Genomic DNA, 16,536 nt, shown 5'->3' on the forward strand with positions numbered 1-16,536 from the left:
TATAGCACGCTTGCAGCGCAGAGTCCAAGGCAGGCGCACAGGTCGGGTCCGCGCTTCGGGTCAGGCAATGCGGTAGATGCCTAAGCCACTGGCGCCGTTGGCGGCCGCCCTTCTGCCTGTGTCGCGGAAGCGCCTACCGGCCTAGAAGGTCCCCGGGAGGCGGGACCTCCGAAAGGCTCGGCGCTGAGCCCGGGTAGGGTCGGGTAGTTGCCCTTCTGCTGGAGCAGATCCGGGCTCCTTCGCTCCTTTCCGCCCACGAGGGGATGAAGCTCCCGGAAAGTAAGGCCGCCGCGGCTGCGGCTTTGGTCTCTGTATGTTCTAGAGACGCGAACCCATCTCTGCCTTCACGCCTCCCCGAGCTCTCTTCGCTCCTCCTCCCGATCTGCCCATCCCATTTGGGGAGAGAGGGTGGGGGTGCAAAATTCTGGCCTGGAGTCGGGACATGCGAGCTCCTCTCGGCTCTGCGCTGATTAGTAGCATTATGTTGGACGAATGTCTGGGCTTAGTATCCCCAGTGCACTGTGTGAGGGCGGGTGGTGGGTAAGCTAGAAGTATTCTTGAAGGTCTTTTCTACCTCTGACGTCTCATTTCAGGAACCTGACATCATCCGGGACAGTTATCTTCTTTTTTAAAGGAGGTAATTGTCAGTCTTGTTTATAAAGAGCGACTGCAGTCCTAACCGTAAAAACAGTCTGCGTCTTTTATTTCGACCTGCCAACTATATTTACTCAATGAGTGTTTTTTCCACCCATGTATCTCTTTGAATCTCCAAAGCAAAAACCTCTTTAATGTGAACAGTTGTGTGTGTGTGTACAATTTATTTTTTCGTGTATGGAGGCTTTTACACGTTATATACCGTATGTGCGTCCAAACCTTAAAGTCCAATACACCTTCCAGTTTACAAGTTTGTGGACCTTAAAAAACGTTGCTTCGAGCTCACTTAAAACTGGTGAATTCACTAGTTTATGTAAACATTGGAGAATTATTGAAGTCGGAAAACAATGTTGTCCCCAAATTTCTAATATGTTCAAGTAAGGAAAAGAATTACAAAGAAATATACAGTTAGATTTAAAGTCTTTTTCCAAAGTAAGTGAAAGTCTGAATTTGTTACATGGTGAGTTTTTTTTGAAATTTTGCGGGAAAAAACCCTGGAACTGATTTAAAATGAGGGAAATTTTAACTTTCAGCATAAAAGCTGCACAAATAGAATTGTCTGATTTTCTCACTGACAGAATGTCGAATATGTGCTTTTTCTGTTTTCTCTAATACGTTATTGAGTCCATATGAAAGACTGTTATACCACCACATGTGGATTATTTGACACAGTTATAATGATTAAAAGTAAACTTTATTTTAGCATTTTGACTTATTCACCTATGTTTACTATGTCATCTCATTAGTTCTTGAGCCTTTATCATACTGTGTATTATATCAGTTTATATCACTATACATCTATTTTATAGTTTTTCCTAATTTGAGATTCTTTTCTTTTGTTTTCTTAGGTGAATTATACTTTAATGTACTACAGGTTGTATACTACGGATGGAAACTATTAAAGTTTATAATGTCAAAAACTTTTCTTAGACCAAAGGTATCTTCCACAAAGGTATGATACACTAAAATGGCCGTGTAATAATTGCCCAAAAAAGAATGATAATTTTTGTGTATGTTCTTAATGACTTATTATTGCCATCAAAGTAACAATGTCCAGTATCTGTTGTAATTGGTGATCTAAAAATTTAATAAGTTGTGAAATGACTAAAAGCACAACCTTAATTTTTAAAAAGGTGTTTACAATTCCAGTCACAAAGAAAGGCTGAAAACTCTGGAATGAAGGATCAATAGAAGAAAGAGAAATATATGAGTCGTAGTTAGCATTAAAGTGTAACAATGAGGGGCACCAGTGGTTCAGTTGATGAGCATCTGACTCTTGGTTTTGGCTCAGGTCATGATCTCAGGGTTATGGGATTGAGCTCTGTGACAGATTCTGCATTCAGTGTGGTGTCTGTTTGGGATTCTCTCCCTTTCCCTCCCTCTCCTTCCTACTCTGTCCCTCTTCTCACTGTCTCTCTCTCTTTCAAATAAATAAATAAGTAAAATCTTTAAAAAACAGATAAATAAAAATAAAGCTTAACCACAAGTCCTGCCTCTTAAAAACCATATGTTTTTGTGTGCCAGTTCTCAGCAAGGCTAGTGGTAGAGTAGGATTGGGTCAGTCTGTATCATGCTCATTTGCTGGGTTGTTATTTTCCTACTGGTGGGTCTTATTTTTCTCTGATCTTAAGTAAATTATTAAACTTTGCTGTTTGTCTTTTTCCCAGTAAATAGGAGTCCACATTTATGTAAGAAATAAAACTATAAAATGTATAAGTAACTTGCAGGTCAGAATAGCAAGATCAGATTTGCTATCAAAAGTTTTACTATAACATGGTATTTTTACATCCTCTCTTTTTTTTTTAATATTTTTTTTATTTTGAGAGAGAGAACCTATGCAAGCCGGGGGGCGGGGGGCTGGGCAGAAGGAGGGGGAGTTTTAAACAGGCTCTGTGCTCAGCATGGAGCCAACTCGGGGCTCAATCTCACGACCCTGAGATCACAACCTGAGCCAAAACCAAGAGTCGGAGCTCAACTGAGAGCCACCCAGGTGCCCCACTTTTTTGTTTTTTTATATTTTATTTATTTATTTGAGAGAGAGAGAGAGAGAGAGAGCAAGCAGGAGCTGATGGGAGGAGCAGAGAGAGAGGGAGAAGTAGGCTCCCCACTGAGCAGGGAGCCAGAGGTGGGGCTCAATCCCAGGACCCTGGTGAGCTGAAAGCGGATGCTTAACCGACTGAGCTACCCAGGTCCCCCTAAACTCTTAAATTAGAAGCAAAGAGCCAAAATTATAGTACTATAGACAGTCTTTTGAAGAAGAGGAAATGAATTATTTGGCTATGACTATAATTTTTTTTCCATAGGTCTTCATTTCTTTACTCACTGATAATATTCCTACCTTTGTCCTTAAAGGGGGAGTGAAGTGTGACTTTCATTCCTGAAATAGTTCTAATCCTCAACTTGCTTTTCCTTAGCATTGTCTAATAAATGGTTCACAACTATGGCTGAGTATTCTTCAAGGAAAATATAATCTCGGTTCCACCTTATTAGCTAGCCAAGGAATTTCAAAAGCCACCTACTAAGCTAGGTTTTTCTAGATTTATACTGTAGGAATATTAAGAAAATTCATCTTAAAAATTTTAGTTACTAAAAAAACCTTTTTAATACTTCCAGGTATTTTTAGGTTCAAACTGCTTAATTCATCATCTTTCTCTGTGTATCCTTACAAAGGATTCTAAAGAAAGGGTAATGAAGGGAAATGTGGAGAGATCAGCAGTCTCTATAGACCAGAAGAACATGAAGTAGAACTCACTGATTTTGCACTCTATTATCCCAGTTCTGTTTTCTTAGACAAATTTGGGAAACAAATCATCCTCCCTGGAAAGCCTGCCTCCCTTTTATGAAAGTACTATTTGCTTTAGTGGGCTGAAGAGAAATAAAATCAAGTCATGATTACAAATTATTCATAGCATCAGGTTTCTTAGACTCTTATCTTCTCAGAGTCCTAAAGCTGATAGGGATTATTTGGATATATGCAATGGTTCTTAGTTTGTGAATGTATTAACCTGGTCAAGGCAGAAGGTTTACTCTTATGGTTATATATGGTTAAAATAAGATTTTATTTCTTTGTTTTACTTCTTTTTTGACACATAATTTTAATATTTGTGTTTCAGACCTACAAATGAATTTAAGAAGAATCGGCCTATTCTATACTAGGAAGGTTATAATTAGTAAAAAGAATTAAGTTTGTATTCTATATTTCTTTATATGGCATTTGTCATTACCCTGGTCAAGTGGACAAGTATGCATATGTACCTACTATGAAGTAAATAATACATGTAGTGCCAGCTTTATTTAAAGAACTAATTTGTGAGGTTTTGATTTAAAATGTTGCAGATATGTGAATATATGTTTTTTTTTTTGTAGAGTAGTTTACTTATATGGGGAACAGATGTAGATAATGTAATATTTACATGATTTCTTTTTTTTCAGGTAACAGACTGGGTAGACCCATCGTTTGATGATTTTTCAGAGAATACAGGCATCTCTATTACTGCCACATCATTAGGTGTGAATAACTCAAGTCACAGAAGGAAAAATGTGCCTTCCAGATTAGAAAGTAGCAGATTTCAAGCTAGAAAAAGAGAAAAGCCATCTTCCTCAGAAAAGATTTATGGTCTAGAAAATTCAAAAGAGTATCTGTCTGAAAATGAACCATGGGTGGATAAATACAAGCCAGAAACTCAGGTACTAAAAAGGATGCAAACAAGTGCACATAATTTAACTTCAGGAAGGAGAGGAATGTATATTTTCAGATTATTACTCATAAAATATCTTTCTGAATGAATTAGAAAAAAAAAAGTAATTCCTAGTTTTTTTATGTTCCATGACTCAGCATTTCTCAAGTTATTCTGAAATTGTACCATTGGTTATTTGTCATAGATTTAATTTAATCCCAACATAGAATTTTATTTTTTTCTTAAATGTAATATCTCTCCCTGTTTATTTCCTTCCCAAAATGTATTTCAGGATTTTAAAAAATCATGTAATTCCAAACCTGCCCCATATTCTCATACAATGGTGTCAGTGTTAAGAACAGAATTTTTCAATATAAAAAATGAAGTGTAATAGCAAAGACTTTTTAATTCTTGTATCATGTTGTTTGCTAGTTTTTTCATTAAAAATGCTTAATTTAGATTAATGTGTGCTGCTGCACCAGAAATCCTTGAGTTAAAATGTTTTATTTTAAACTTGAAATTTTTAGCATGAACTTGCTGTGCATAAAAAGAAAATTGAAGAAGTTGAAACCTGGTTAAAAGCTAAAATCTTAGAAAGGCAACCAAAACAGGTAATTCAATAAGAAATGTGTTTTAAAATATGTAACATCAAATGATTCTCTGATTTATGGTTGGTTGTAAGAAGTTAAACTTTATTTATTTATTTATTTATTTATTTTTTTAAAGATTTATTTATTTATTTTGAGAGAGTGAGAATGAGAGAGAGAGAGAGAGAGAGTACATGAGAGGGGGGAGGGTCAGAGGGAGAAGCAGGCTCCTCGCTGAGCAGGGAGCCCGATGCGGGACTCGATCCGGGGACTCCAGGCTCATGACCTGAGCCGAAGGCAGTCGCTTAACCGACTGAGCCACCCAGGCGCCCGTTAAACTTTTTTTAAAGATTTATTTATTTATTTGACAGAGAAAGAGAAAGTGCTCACAAGCAGGGGGAGCGGCAGGCAGAGGGAGAGGGAGAGGGAGAAGCAACCTTCCCACGGAGCAGGGAGCCTGTATGGGGATTGATCCTAGGATCCTGGGATTATGACCTGAGCCGAAGTCACATGTTTAATTGACTGAGCCACCCAGGCACCCAGAAGTTAAACTTTTATGATGACTTTGTTAAGTCCAGATCACCTACAATAAAAAAGTCTCTGATTTACTACTACAGACTTCGCTAAGAGACTCAGAGATTTTGAGTTTTCTCCTTTACTTGTACTTCTTTTCCCCACTTATGTCTCATCATCATCATAAAGCATAATAAACCAGTTAGGGTTCTAGTATATTTAGCACATCAGATTATCTCACGCTGAAGCAAGCAGGCAAATTACATATTAGTTTTTGTACTAAATACAGCCTAAAACAGTCATCATTCATTTTAAGGCAGATGTTTTTTGTTTCACTTCCTACTTCTGTAATTACTTTTAGCCTCCAAGCTAGAATATTCTTTCTCTCTCTTTTTAAACTTTATTTTGAGATTCTCTAAACATAAAGGAAAGTAGAATAATAAATGAATACTCTTATGCCTATTATATAGCCATCATTTTCACTCTTAAATATTCAGTTATGAATATGTGACATTTCAGTCAGACTTCTGGAAACATCAGTAATAAAGCATTTTTCCTAACTGTATATACTATTATTCTGTCTAAAAAAATTAATTCCTTTTTTTTTTAAGATTTTATTTATTTATTTGACAGAGAGAGACACAGCGAGAGAGGGAACACAAGCAGGGGGAGTGGGAGAGGGAGAAGCAGGCTTCTCATGGAGCAGGGAGCCCGATGCGGGGCTCGATCCCAGGACCCTGGGATCATGATCTGAGCAGAAGGCAGATGCTTAATGACTGAGCCACCCAGGCGCCCCACAGAATTAATTCCTTAATTTTATCTAATGCTCGTTTCATATTCACATTTCTCTATTTGTCTGCAAAATGTCATTTATGGTGGATTTGTTACAACCAGGATCTAATAAAGGACTACATGTTGCAATTGATTCTTACACTTCTTAGGTCTTTTAAAATCTAGAATGGTCCTCTTTTACCCTCTTTTTTTCTCTAAGACATTGACTTACTGAAGAGGCCAGACCAGGTGACATATAGAACTCTCACATTCTGGATTTGTCAGGTGGTTTCCTCTTCGTGATGATTAACTTGTTCTTCTACCTTGCATTTCCTGTGGCCTGGAAATTTGAATCAAGAGTTTGATTAGACTCAAGTTCAGCATTTTAGTAAGAATACTTTTTAGGTCAAGGGTGCCTGGGTGGCTCAGTTGTTAAGCGTCTGCCTTTGGCTCAGGTCATGATCCCAGTGTCCTGGGATCAAGCCCCGCATCGGGCTCGCTGTTCTGCAGGAAGCCTGCTTCTCCCTCTCCCACTCACCCTGCTTGTGTTCCCTCTCTTACTGTGTCTCTCTCTGTCAAATAAATAAAATCTTTTTTTTAAAAAAAGAATACTTTTTAGGTCATGGTGTATGTTTTATATTACACCATATCAGAAAATATATTTGGTTCTTCTGCTGTCTTTCATGTTACGTTTGATCACTAAGTTAAGGAAATATAATCAAAAATCTTTTTTTAAGATTCTATTCATTTATTAGAGAGAGAGAGCATGAGTTGGGGGCGGAGAGAGGGAGAAGCAAGCTCCCTGCTGAGTAGGGAACCCACCAACTAGGGGCTAAATCCTAGGACCCTAGGATCATGACCTCAGCCAAAGGCAGACACTTAACTGACTGAGCCACTCAGGCGCCCCAATAATAGAAATTTTCCCTTGCAACTGCAACATAATCTATGGGCATAGAGATAATTTCACAATGTTAAATGTCTAGATCCCCAGCAGTCTTTCACATAAATGCTTTAGTGTCTATTTTCAGCCCTTGCCTAAATCAGTTATTTTGTTAAAATTGTGAAATGGTGATGATTTTTTTTTTTTTTAAGATTTATTGGGACGTCTGGGTGGCTCAGTTGGTTAGGGGTTGTGGGATCAGGGTTCCTGGGATCGAGTCCCACATCAGGCTCCTTGCTCAGCGGGGAGTCGGCTTCTCCCTCTGCCTGCTGCTCCCCCTGCTTGTGCGCGCTCTCTCCTCTTTCTTAGACAAATAGATAAAATCTTTAAAAAAATAAAAGGTTCTTCCCTCTAAGAAGTTAGACTCTCACCAATCATAATATTCTTTATTATACAAAAGTTCAATGATAACAGTAATTATAAGACATTCACAATTTTTGAGGCGCGCCTGGGTGGCTCAGTCATTAAGCGTCTGCCTTCGGCTCAGGTCATGATCCCAGGGTCCTGGGATCGAGGCCCGCATTGGGCTCCCTGCTCGGCGGAAAGCCTGCTTCTCCCTCTCCCATTCCCCCTGCTTGTGTTCCCTCTCTCACTGTGTCTCTCTGTCAAATAAATAAAATCTTAAAAAAAAAAATTTGATAACTTGTAGATTTTTCTATGGGCAAGCTAAAATTATTTTTTCTTAAATTTATTGTAAGTACTTAAAATATACACTGACTTTAATTTTTCAGGGCAACATCTTCAAAATATGGTAAAACTGTTATATTGTGATGGAAATGTAATGTACAGCATAGGGGATATGGTCAGTAATATTGCAGTAACTTTGTATGGTGACAGATGATAATTAGACTTATAATTTTGTAAGACATAAAAATATCAAATCGAAAAAATAAGTACATGTGAAACTATTAGGATGCCAAATGCCATTTATACTTCAATTTGATAAAAAAGAAAATTATTATAATGTAAATGATGGGAATATTAACAGAGGTCTTCGTGTTTTAGTGTTCTGATAGAGTATCTCCCACTTTTCTTGTTGGAAGCAAAACTTTTGCTATGTACCTCTACTCACTGTGTCAAAAAACAATACACTTGACTCTATTGTATAAGAAACGTACATGGGTGCCCATGCTTGATCTTCCTTTTCTTTTTTTAAAAGTAATCTGCTTGGAAGTAGTCAGTTCTCATTATTTATATTAGGTATGTCCTGTAAAGTTACTAGAAACAATAAGCAAATAATGAGTCATAGTTCCTAAGACAAATAAGGAGTTAGATTCCTGCAAAACGGTCTTCCTGTGGTCACATTTACATTAACTCCTCAATATATAACCTTGTTTTCTATTTGTTTTTGTTCACAGACACCATATTTAATATTGTTATTGAATCATTAAAGTCATGGCTGATATCACTATAACTCATGCACTCATACATTTTAAAAAGTGGGACTGGTTGTCTTCTGGGGCCACGTAGAAGGCCCTTATTTATATTAGTAAAGGTAAACAGTTGAGCAAGGATTATAGCCCACCAGGAAATGTAGGAAATCATCTTCCCCTGATATTTTTTTTAGCTTTAACTTTTTTATTAAGCTTTAACTTTTTTATCAGATTTATTATACGAGGAGATAATTATTGTGACCTGCAACCTATAGTCTCTTTTTGGAGTTCTGTCCCTGGAAAATATGTTTCTTAATACACATCTCTTAAAGATTCTGATATCCTAACTAATGTCTTCCCATAAGAATATTATACTTGTTTACTATTAAAGCATATAATCCAAAGAGGTCTGTATTAAGATTGAATTTTGAGTTCAGGTAACCTCTAAAAATACTTGTTTCAGACATTACCTCCTTAATCTAGCTGAAGTTTAGGTGTTTTGACTACTAAGTAGTCCTTGGGAGAGACATAATGCGAGAATTGAAGAACTATCAGAAGTTATGCTTAAAGTTTAGGAAATAAGATTATCCTCTTTTTATCTAAAGATGGTATAATCCAGCTAACATCAGTGTAAAATTTAGTCAGCTTATACCAGATATTTAATAAATATATATAGAAGTAATTTATATTTGAAAGAAAATTCAAACATAATATTCTAGCATTCTGGTGATTTTGATTTTTGATTAATGTTTGTATTTGGTTTTAGGGTGGATCTATTTTATTAATAACAGGTCCTCCTGGATGTGGAAAAACAACAACTATAAAAATACTATCAAAGGAGCATGGTATTCAAGTACAAGAGTGGATTAATCCAATTTTACCAGACTTCCAAAAAGATGATTTCAAGGAAATACTTAATCCTGGTAAGATTTGCTATGAAGGTAGTGGAAATAGTAGGAAAAGTCTATGTGTGTTTAAAGGAGGTTTGAAATGAACTCCCCATCTATATTCTTGAGATGCCTAAGATCCTTTTGGGTATATGTTATTGTGAGAAAATATATATCGTCACTCCTATGCTAGATTGGCACCTGCCCACTATCAAAAGCTTCACAAAATGAGAGTAGCAATCAGATTAAACCATATGAGACCATTTTCTTTCATACTTCCCGGTTTCAGACAGGTATTTTCAGGAGAAGAGGGGAAGCTTGCTTCTAGTAGAGGAGAATGGAATTCTTTGAGGATTAAGTCTGACTAATTGAGTCATCATCAACACACTCATTTGGAGTATTTTCATTGTAGAGGCAAAGATATGAATGTTTGGGGCACCTGGGTGGCTCAGTTGTTAAACGTCTGCCTTTGGCTCAGGTCATGATCCCAGGGTCCTGCGATCGAGCCCCGCATTGGGCTCCCTGCTCGGCAGGAAGCCTCCTTCTCCCTCTCCCACTCCCCCCTGTTTGTGTTCCCTCTCTTGCTGTCTCTCTCTGTCAAATAAATAAAATCTTTAAAAAAAAAAAAGATATAAATGTTTTTACCAGTTGTGTGACTATTACATTGACAGCTGTGTTCTAAAGTCAGTTAATTCCATATTAACATTCATTGTTACAGAAAATTCATTTTGGTCCGTGATGACTCTTATCTTTTGAAATGAATATCCTATTTTATTTATTCATTTATTTATTATTTTAAAGATTTTATTTATTTATTTGACAGAGAGATAGAGAGAAAGAGCACAAGTAGGCAGAGAGGCAGGCAGAGGGAGAGGGAGAGAGAAGCAGGTTCTCTGCTGAGCAGGGAGCCCGATGCGGGGCTCGATCCCAGGACCCCGGGATCATGACCCGAGCCGAAGGCAGACGCGTAACCAACTGAGCCACCCAGGCGCCCCAAATATCCTATTTTAAATTTGTACAGTTTTTGGGCCCCTGGGTGGCTCAGTTGGTTACGCGACTGCCTTCAGCTTGGGTCGTGATCCCGTTGTCCTGGGATCAAATCCCACATTGGGCTCGTGGCTCGGCGGGGAGCCTGCTTCTCCCTCTGACCCTCTCCCCTATCATGCTGTTTCTCTCTCGCTCACTGTCTAATAAATAAATAAATAAATAAAATCTTGAAAAAAAAATTTGTACGGTTTTGCCTAAATAGAAAAAATCTACAATGTTGTAAGCTCCTTCAGGTATATCCAAATATATTCAGTAATGTATATGTGTGTGTTATATATGTATGTGTAATTTTGATATATACATAATTTGTTGAAAGTAAAAGCGTTAAATATGTTTTCTTTCAGAATCCAGCTTCCATGTGTTTCCCTACCAGTCTCAGATAGCAGTTTTTAAAGAGTTTCTACTAAGAGCAACAAAGTATAACAAACTACAAATGCTTGGAGATGATTTAAGAACTGATAAGAGGATAATTCTGGTTGAAGTATGGACAAATTTTGAGATCCTGGTGTAACTGTTGAGTAAATAATTGCAAGATATATCTTATTGATAGTGCCATTAACTCTTTCCGTAGTATTCATAGTGATAAAACGTAATGTAAAAGCTCATGATAGCAGAAACCTCAGGTCTTTTTCCGGAAACTTGAAAAGAGTAGCTATGGGTTAATGAAATTTAAAATTTTAATGCCTTCAGTATAGAAAAGCAAAAGAAATAATTTGGAAAATTATGTCTTAGTGAAAATACTGTGACTAGTAGGGATCATAAGAAATTTGATTGAAAATTGGGTTTCCCATTGATAGATTTTATTGTTTGGACATCCACTTTTTCACGTTTTCCTTAATTTCTGTAAGAGTTTTAGTTGCAATATATTGAATAGGTAACATTTTTTCCCTAATATGGTAAATATGATTCTTGTATAAATTTATACAATAATAAAACAATAATATTTATCATTTTTCAATAGGATTTACCTAACCAGTTTTATCGAAATTCTCATACATTACATGAAATTCTCAGGTGAGTTTCAGTGAAGTTTTCTCAAACTTTGAATTAAATGGCAGTAACTTACATTTCAACAGTGCTATACTCTCTTCTAGGAAATATGTGCACACTGGTCGATGTCCTCTAATATTTATAATTTCTGACAGTCTCAGTGGAGATAATAATCAAAGGTTACTGTTTCCCAAAGAAATTCAGGAAGAGTGTGCTATAGCAAACATTAGGTAAGAATGAAATTTCTGCTCGTAATGCTCACATACATGTTATATTTATAAGTTGATCATCTAACCACTATCTTTCTTTATAAAACTTTTAACAGTTTTAACCCTGTGGCACCAACAATTATGATGAAATTTCTTAATCGAATAGTGACAATGGAAGCTAACAAGGTAAGTCTCTTAAGAACTGATTAATTTGAATCTTACATTGTAATTTTAGAAAGCCACACTTGTGGAGTTAGAAACACATATTATTTCACTTTTTAGAGTTAAAATATTTGTTTACATTTGTCAGGCCTATCATTCTAGAAAATGCAGGAAACACTGATTTTAAAAATCCCTAACCTTTCTCAATTTTTTTTTTAAGATTTTATTTATTTATTTGACAGAGACACAGCGAGAGAGGGAACACAAGCAAGGGAGTGGGAGAGGGAGAAGCAGGCTCCCTGCGGGGCTCGATCCCAGGACCCTGAGATCTTGACCTGAGCCGAAGGCAGTCACTTAACGACTGAGCCACCCAGGCACCCCGAACCTTTCTCTCTTATTAAACCTAGCTTTCTCTTTCACATTGAAGTAAATTTCCATTTGCTTGGATTAGTGCTATAAATTGTGTCTACTATCAAGAAACTGTTTCCTGGCATGTAGGTACATTAGTCATCAACAGTCCAATTCTACTTTTGTCCTGTTGTCAATTTTTCTTAATAGTATGTTTATTGTAAAAAACATCAGAATTTACTATCTTAACCATTTATTATCTGACGTTATGAAGATACACTTGACACATAATATTATTTAAGTTTAATAAGTTAAAGGTGTATAGCACACTGATTTAATATACTTACGTATTGCAGAATGATTACCACTGTAGTACACAACACCTCCATCACTTCATGTAATTACCATTTCTTTTTTGGGGCGAGAACATTTAAGATCTACTCAGCAGCTTTCAAATAGTTATACAGTATTATCAACTGTACCATTTTAACCATTTTTAAGTGTACAGTAGTGTTATGTATATTAACATCTTTGTAAAACAGCTGTCATTTTTTTTCAAAGATTTTATTTATTTATTTGTCAGAGAGAGAGACAGAAGCAGGCAGAGGGAGAAGCAGGCTCCCCACTGAGCAAGGAGCCGGATGAGGGACTCAGTCCCAGGACCCTGGGATCATGACCTGAGCTGAAGGCAGATGCTTAACTGACTGAGCCACCCAGGCATCCCAGCTGTCTTTTTTTTTTTTTTTTAAGATTTTATTTATTTATTTGACAGAGAGAGAGAGAGATAGCGAGAGCAGGAACACAAGCAGGGGGAGTGGGAGAAGGAAAAGCAGGCTTCCCACTGAGCACGGAGCCCGATGCGGGGCTCGATCTCAGGACCCTGGGATCATGACCTGAGCCGAAGGCAGACGCTTAACGACTGAGCCACCCAGGCGCCCCCCAGCTGTCATTTTTAATACATCATTTTTTTTTCTATCTTTCAAATCCAACATGATGTTAAAATAAATTGATGGAACTTCTCCCAGCAGCATGGTTCTAGGGGGCCCTACTGCTACAGATCAACTAGATCTTGCATGAAACAAGGGTTTTTTTTTTTTGCATCACTTGGATCATAGTAACGGGAAATCTCCAAGCGAGAGTTTGCTTTTGAGGATTAAACAAAATTACGTAGAGCACTTAGTGGAATAAATAAAAACTTAATAGTGAAAAATTAGAAAGAAACTGAATCCAGTAATAGAGGAAGCAGTTATTACGGTGAGGTATCATGTAATTGGTTAGTGTTTTTAGAATATTTAGTGACATGAAATACAATTTAATGTCAATTATAAATAACAAGATGCAGGGGCGCCTGGCTGGCTCATTCGGAAGAGTGTGGAACTTATCGCAGGGTTGTGACCTTGTTCTGTGTAGACATTACTTTAAATAAATAAATAAGTGAAGTTACAATGCTGACAATAGAAATTCTATCTTCAACCCTTGGTATATGTCAGGCACTATGCAAAGTATTTTTACATTCCTGATCTTATTAAATCTCACCACAACCATACAAAATTGGTACATAATCCCTATTTTACACATAAGGAAACAGCTTTTGGGGGGAAATAACTTGCATAATATCCCACAACTATTAAGTATTAGATGGGTTTGAAGTTTCATTCTCACTCCATTTCACTGTACTAAAAAAAGCCAATTTTCAATAACAGTAGAATGCAAATATATATTTGAACCTATACATACTAGAAGAAAGTACATAAAAATGCTGAGTGTGATTGGTTCTGGATGATGGGATTACTTGTGATTTTTTTTTTTTTGATGTCTTTAAAAAAAAGAAACAAACTACGTTCTGTACCAGGAGCATAACTACAAATTACAGCTTTTAAATATTTATTAAACAAACATTGAGCATTAATAAAAATAATTAACATCATAGCACCTTAACACATTAACTCAAATTTTTTTTTAAGACTAAGTAGTTAAATTGCAAATGGCATTCACTTTAGCAAGTTGTGTCGGAATAGTAAAAAGAGATACTGTGACTTACTTTGTTACGAAGTTAACATGCTGTACCTTAAATAGTGGACCTGTAAGAATGTTAGAACTAGTATACCTTTTTCTTTTTTTTAAGATTTTTTAATATTTAAATAACCTCTACACCCACCATGGGGCTCGAACTTAAAACCCGAAGATCAAGAGTCACATGCTCTACTGACTGAGTCAGCCACATGCCCCTAGAACTAGTATGCTTTTGATATTATTGTTGATACTGTTACATCACAGGAGCAACAACCAGCACACTAGTCAAGTCTTTCAAGCTTTTATAAAATCAAATGTTAAGATACTGTCTGGGGTCTCCAAGGATGATAATGATGGTAGAGGAAGATCAAAAGAACATTTTAATCTCTGGTATTCTGTAGCTCAGTTAATTATTTAAGAAAGAGTGTTGACATCTTAAGTGATCTAGTTAAAAGAAAGTATGGTGAGTATCTTAGGTTTAGGCTTTTTTGAGTTTAAATAGATGTTTTTCTGTTTTTACAAGAAAAAAGATCTTTATTCTTTTTAATATCATTAAGTATGTAAAGTGTGATCATACATTTCAGCCACATTTGTGTGTTCAAAGTGATTAACATCCATGATATTTCCTTCAGCTACCAAGGGTCGTAATTTCAAATTACATTTCCTGGGGCACCTGGGTGGCTCAGTCAGTTAAGCGTCTGCCTTCAGCTCAGGTCATGATTTCAGGGTCCTGGGATCAAGCCCTGTGTCAGGCTCCCTTTTCATTGAAGAGTCTGCTTCTCCCTCTGCCCCTCCCCCACTCATGCTCTCTTTCTTACACTATCTCTCTCTCAAATAAATGGATGAAATCTTTAAAAAAAAAATTACATTTCCTTTTTGGCAAGTAACCCACACTAGAATTTTTCAAAAAACAAATACTCTTCTTGAAACAATTTTAAATTAAATAAATGTATTCACAATAAAAATGAAGTTTATCTGGAAGCGAAAATTCACAGATATGAGCAAGAAAATTTTGTAAAAGAATAATGAAGAGAAACTTGCTATCTATGTATTGAAACATAATGTAAAACTATATTACAAGCTGTGTATTCTTGACACAGTAACAGACAAAAGGAAGGATTCAATAGGACAGCACAGAAATAGATCAGTATGTGTAAATGGCAATTTTCTGTATAATGGAAATAGCATTTTACATCACTGGGGAAAGAGGAGACTATTATAATTAATAAATGGTATTTGCACAATTGGATATCCATATGGAAAAACATAGGGTTGCATCTTTATACTATGCACAAAAATAATTTCTAGGGGCGCCTAGGTGGCTCAGTCGGTTAAGCCTCTGACTCTTGATTTTGGCTCAGGTCATTATCTCAGGGTCCTTAGATGAGCCCTGCATTGGGCTGTGCACTCAGTGCTTGAGAATCTTTCCCTCTGCCCCCTCTCCCCTTGCGCATGCACTTTCTCTCCCTAAAATAAATAATCTTTAGAAAAATAATAATTTCTAGGTAGATTAAAGATCTTATTGAAAAAAACCAAAATGATAATAGTATTTTTTTTAAGATTTTATTTACTTGAGAGAGAATGAGCAGTAGGGAGGGACAGAGGGGAAGAGAGGGAAAAGCAGACTCCCTGCTGAGCAGGAAGCCTGACCTGGGGCTCGAGCCCAGGACCTGGAAATCATGACCTGAGCAGAAGGCAGATGCTTAATCTACTGGGCCACCCAGGTGCCCCAAAATGAGAATAGTATTAAGAAAAAGTACTGACTTTGGTTTGAAGGAAAGTATTCCTAAGTAAGAAACAAAAGCCCTAAAAACATTGGATTTATTTCAAAATGAAAAGCTTAGGAAATGATAGAAGGCATGGTAAGCTAAGTCAAAAGACAAGCATGAGAATGGAAGAAAATATTTGCAAGTTATGTAACAAAGTATTAACACATGAATATATAAAAATGTGCCTACCTAAAAAGGCTAAAAACAGGGGTGCCTGGGTGGCTCAGTTGGTTAAATGTCTGCCTTTGCCTGAGTTCATAGTCCCAGGACCGAGCTTCACCTTGGGATCCCTGCTCAGCAGGGAGTGTGCTTATCCCTCTGCCCCTCAGCCCGCTTGTGCTTTCTCTCTCGCAAAAATAAATAAAATTAAAAAAAAATAAATAAAAATTCTAAGAACAGAGAAGCCAATACACGGAGTAATACAAATGGCTAGTAAACATGAGAGGTGTTTGGCCCTACTAGTAATCAAAGAAAATTAATACTTAAACCAGACACCATGGGGTGCGTGGGTGGTTCAGTCATTAAGCATCTGCCTTCAGCTCAGGTCATGATCCCAGGGTCCTGGGATCGAGCCCCACATTGGGGTCCCTGCTCGG

At 36.9% G+C, this 16,536-nt stretch overlaps 1 protein-coding gene across 4 annotated transcripts in view; it reads left to right on the forward strand.

Moving 5' to 3' along the window:
• Positions 1-158: 158 nt before the first annotated feature.
• The window catches only part of RAD17 (RAD17 checkpoint clamp loader component), a 32,937-nt gene continuing 16,559 nt past the window's right edge, over positions 159-16,536 (forward strand). For 3 of the 4 annotated variants that reach the window (XM_028089622.2, XM_028089626.2, XM_028089624.2), the window contains exons 1-9: positions 159-279; positions 1,503-1,606; positions 4,087-4,341; positions 4,859-4,942; positions 9,282-9,438; positions 10,794-10,930; positions 11,411-11,463; positions 11,544-11,669; positions 11,765-11,834. In XM_028089622.2, coding sequence (XP_027945423.1) covers positions 264-279; positions 1,503-1,606; positions 4,087-4,341; positions 4,859-4,942; positions 9,282-9,438; positions 10,794-10,930; positions 11,411-11,463; positions 11,544-11,669; positions 11,765-11,834 — 1,002 coding nt within the window. In that variant the 5' untranslated portion in view covers positions 159-263. Of the gene's footprint in view, positions 280-593; positions 638-1,502; positions 1,607-4,086; positions 4,342-4,858; positions 4,943-9,281; positions 9,439-10,793; positions 10,931-11,410; positions 11,464-11,543; positions 11,670-11,764; positions 11,835-16,536 lie in introns of all 4 variants that reach the window. The other variant, XM_028089623.2, reaches the window with a different exon arrangement.

The sequence above is a fragment of the Eumetopias jubatus genome, unplaced genomic scaffold, assembly GCF_037043125.1.
Source record: "Eumetopias jubatus isolate StellerSeaLion01/CBP00866 unplaced genomic scaffold, mEumJub1_p1.0 scaffold_5, whole genome shotgun sequence".
Lineage (NCBI taxonomy): Eukaryota > Metazoa > Chordata > Mammalia > Carnivora > Otariidae > Eumetopias > Eumetopias jubatus.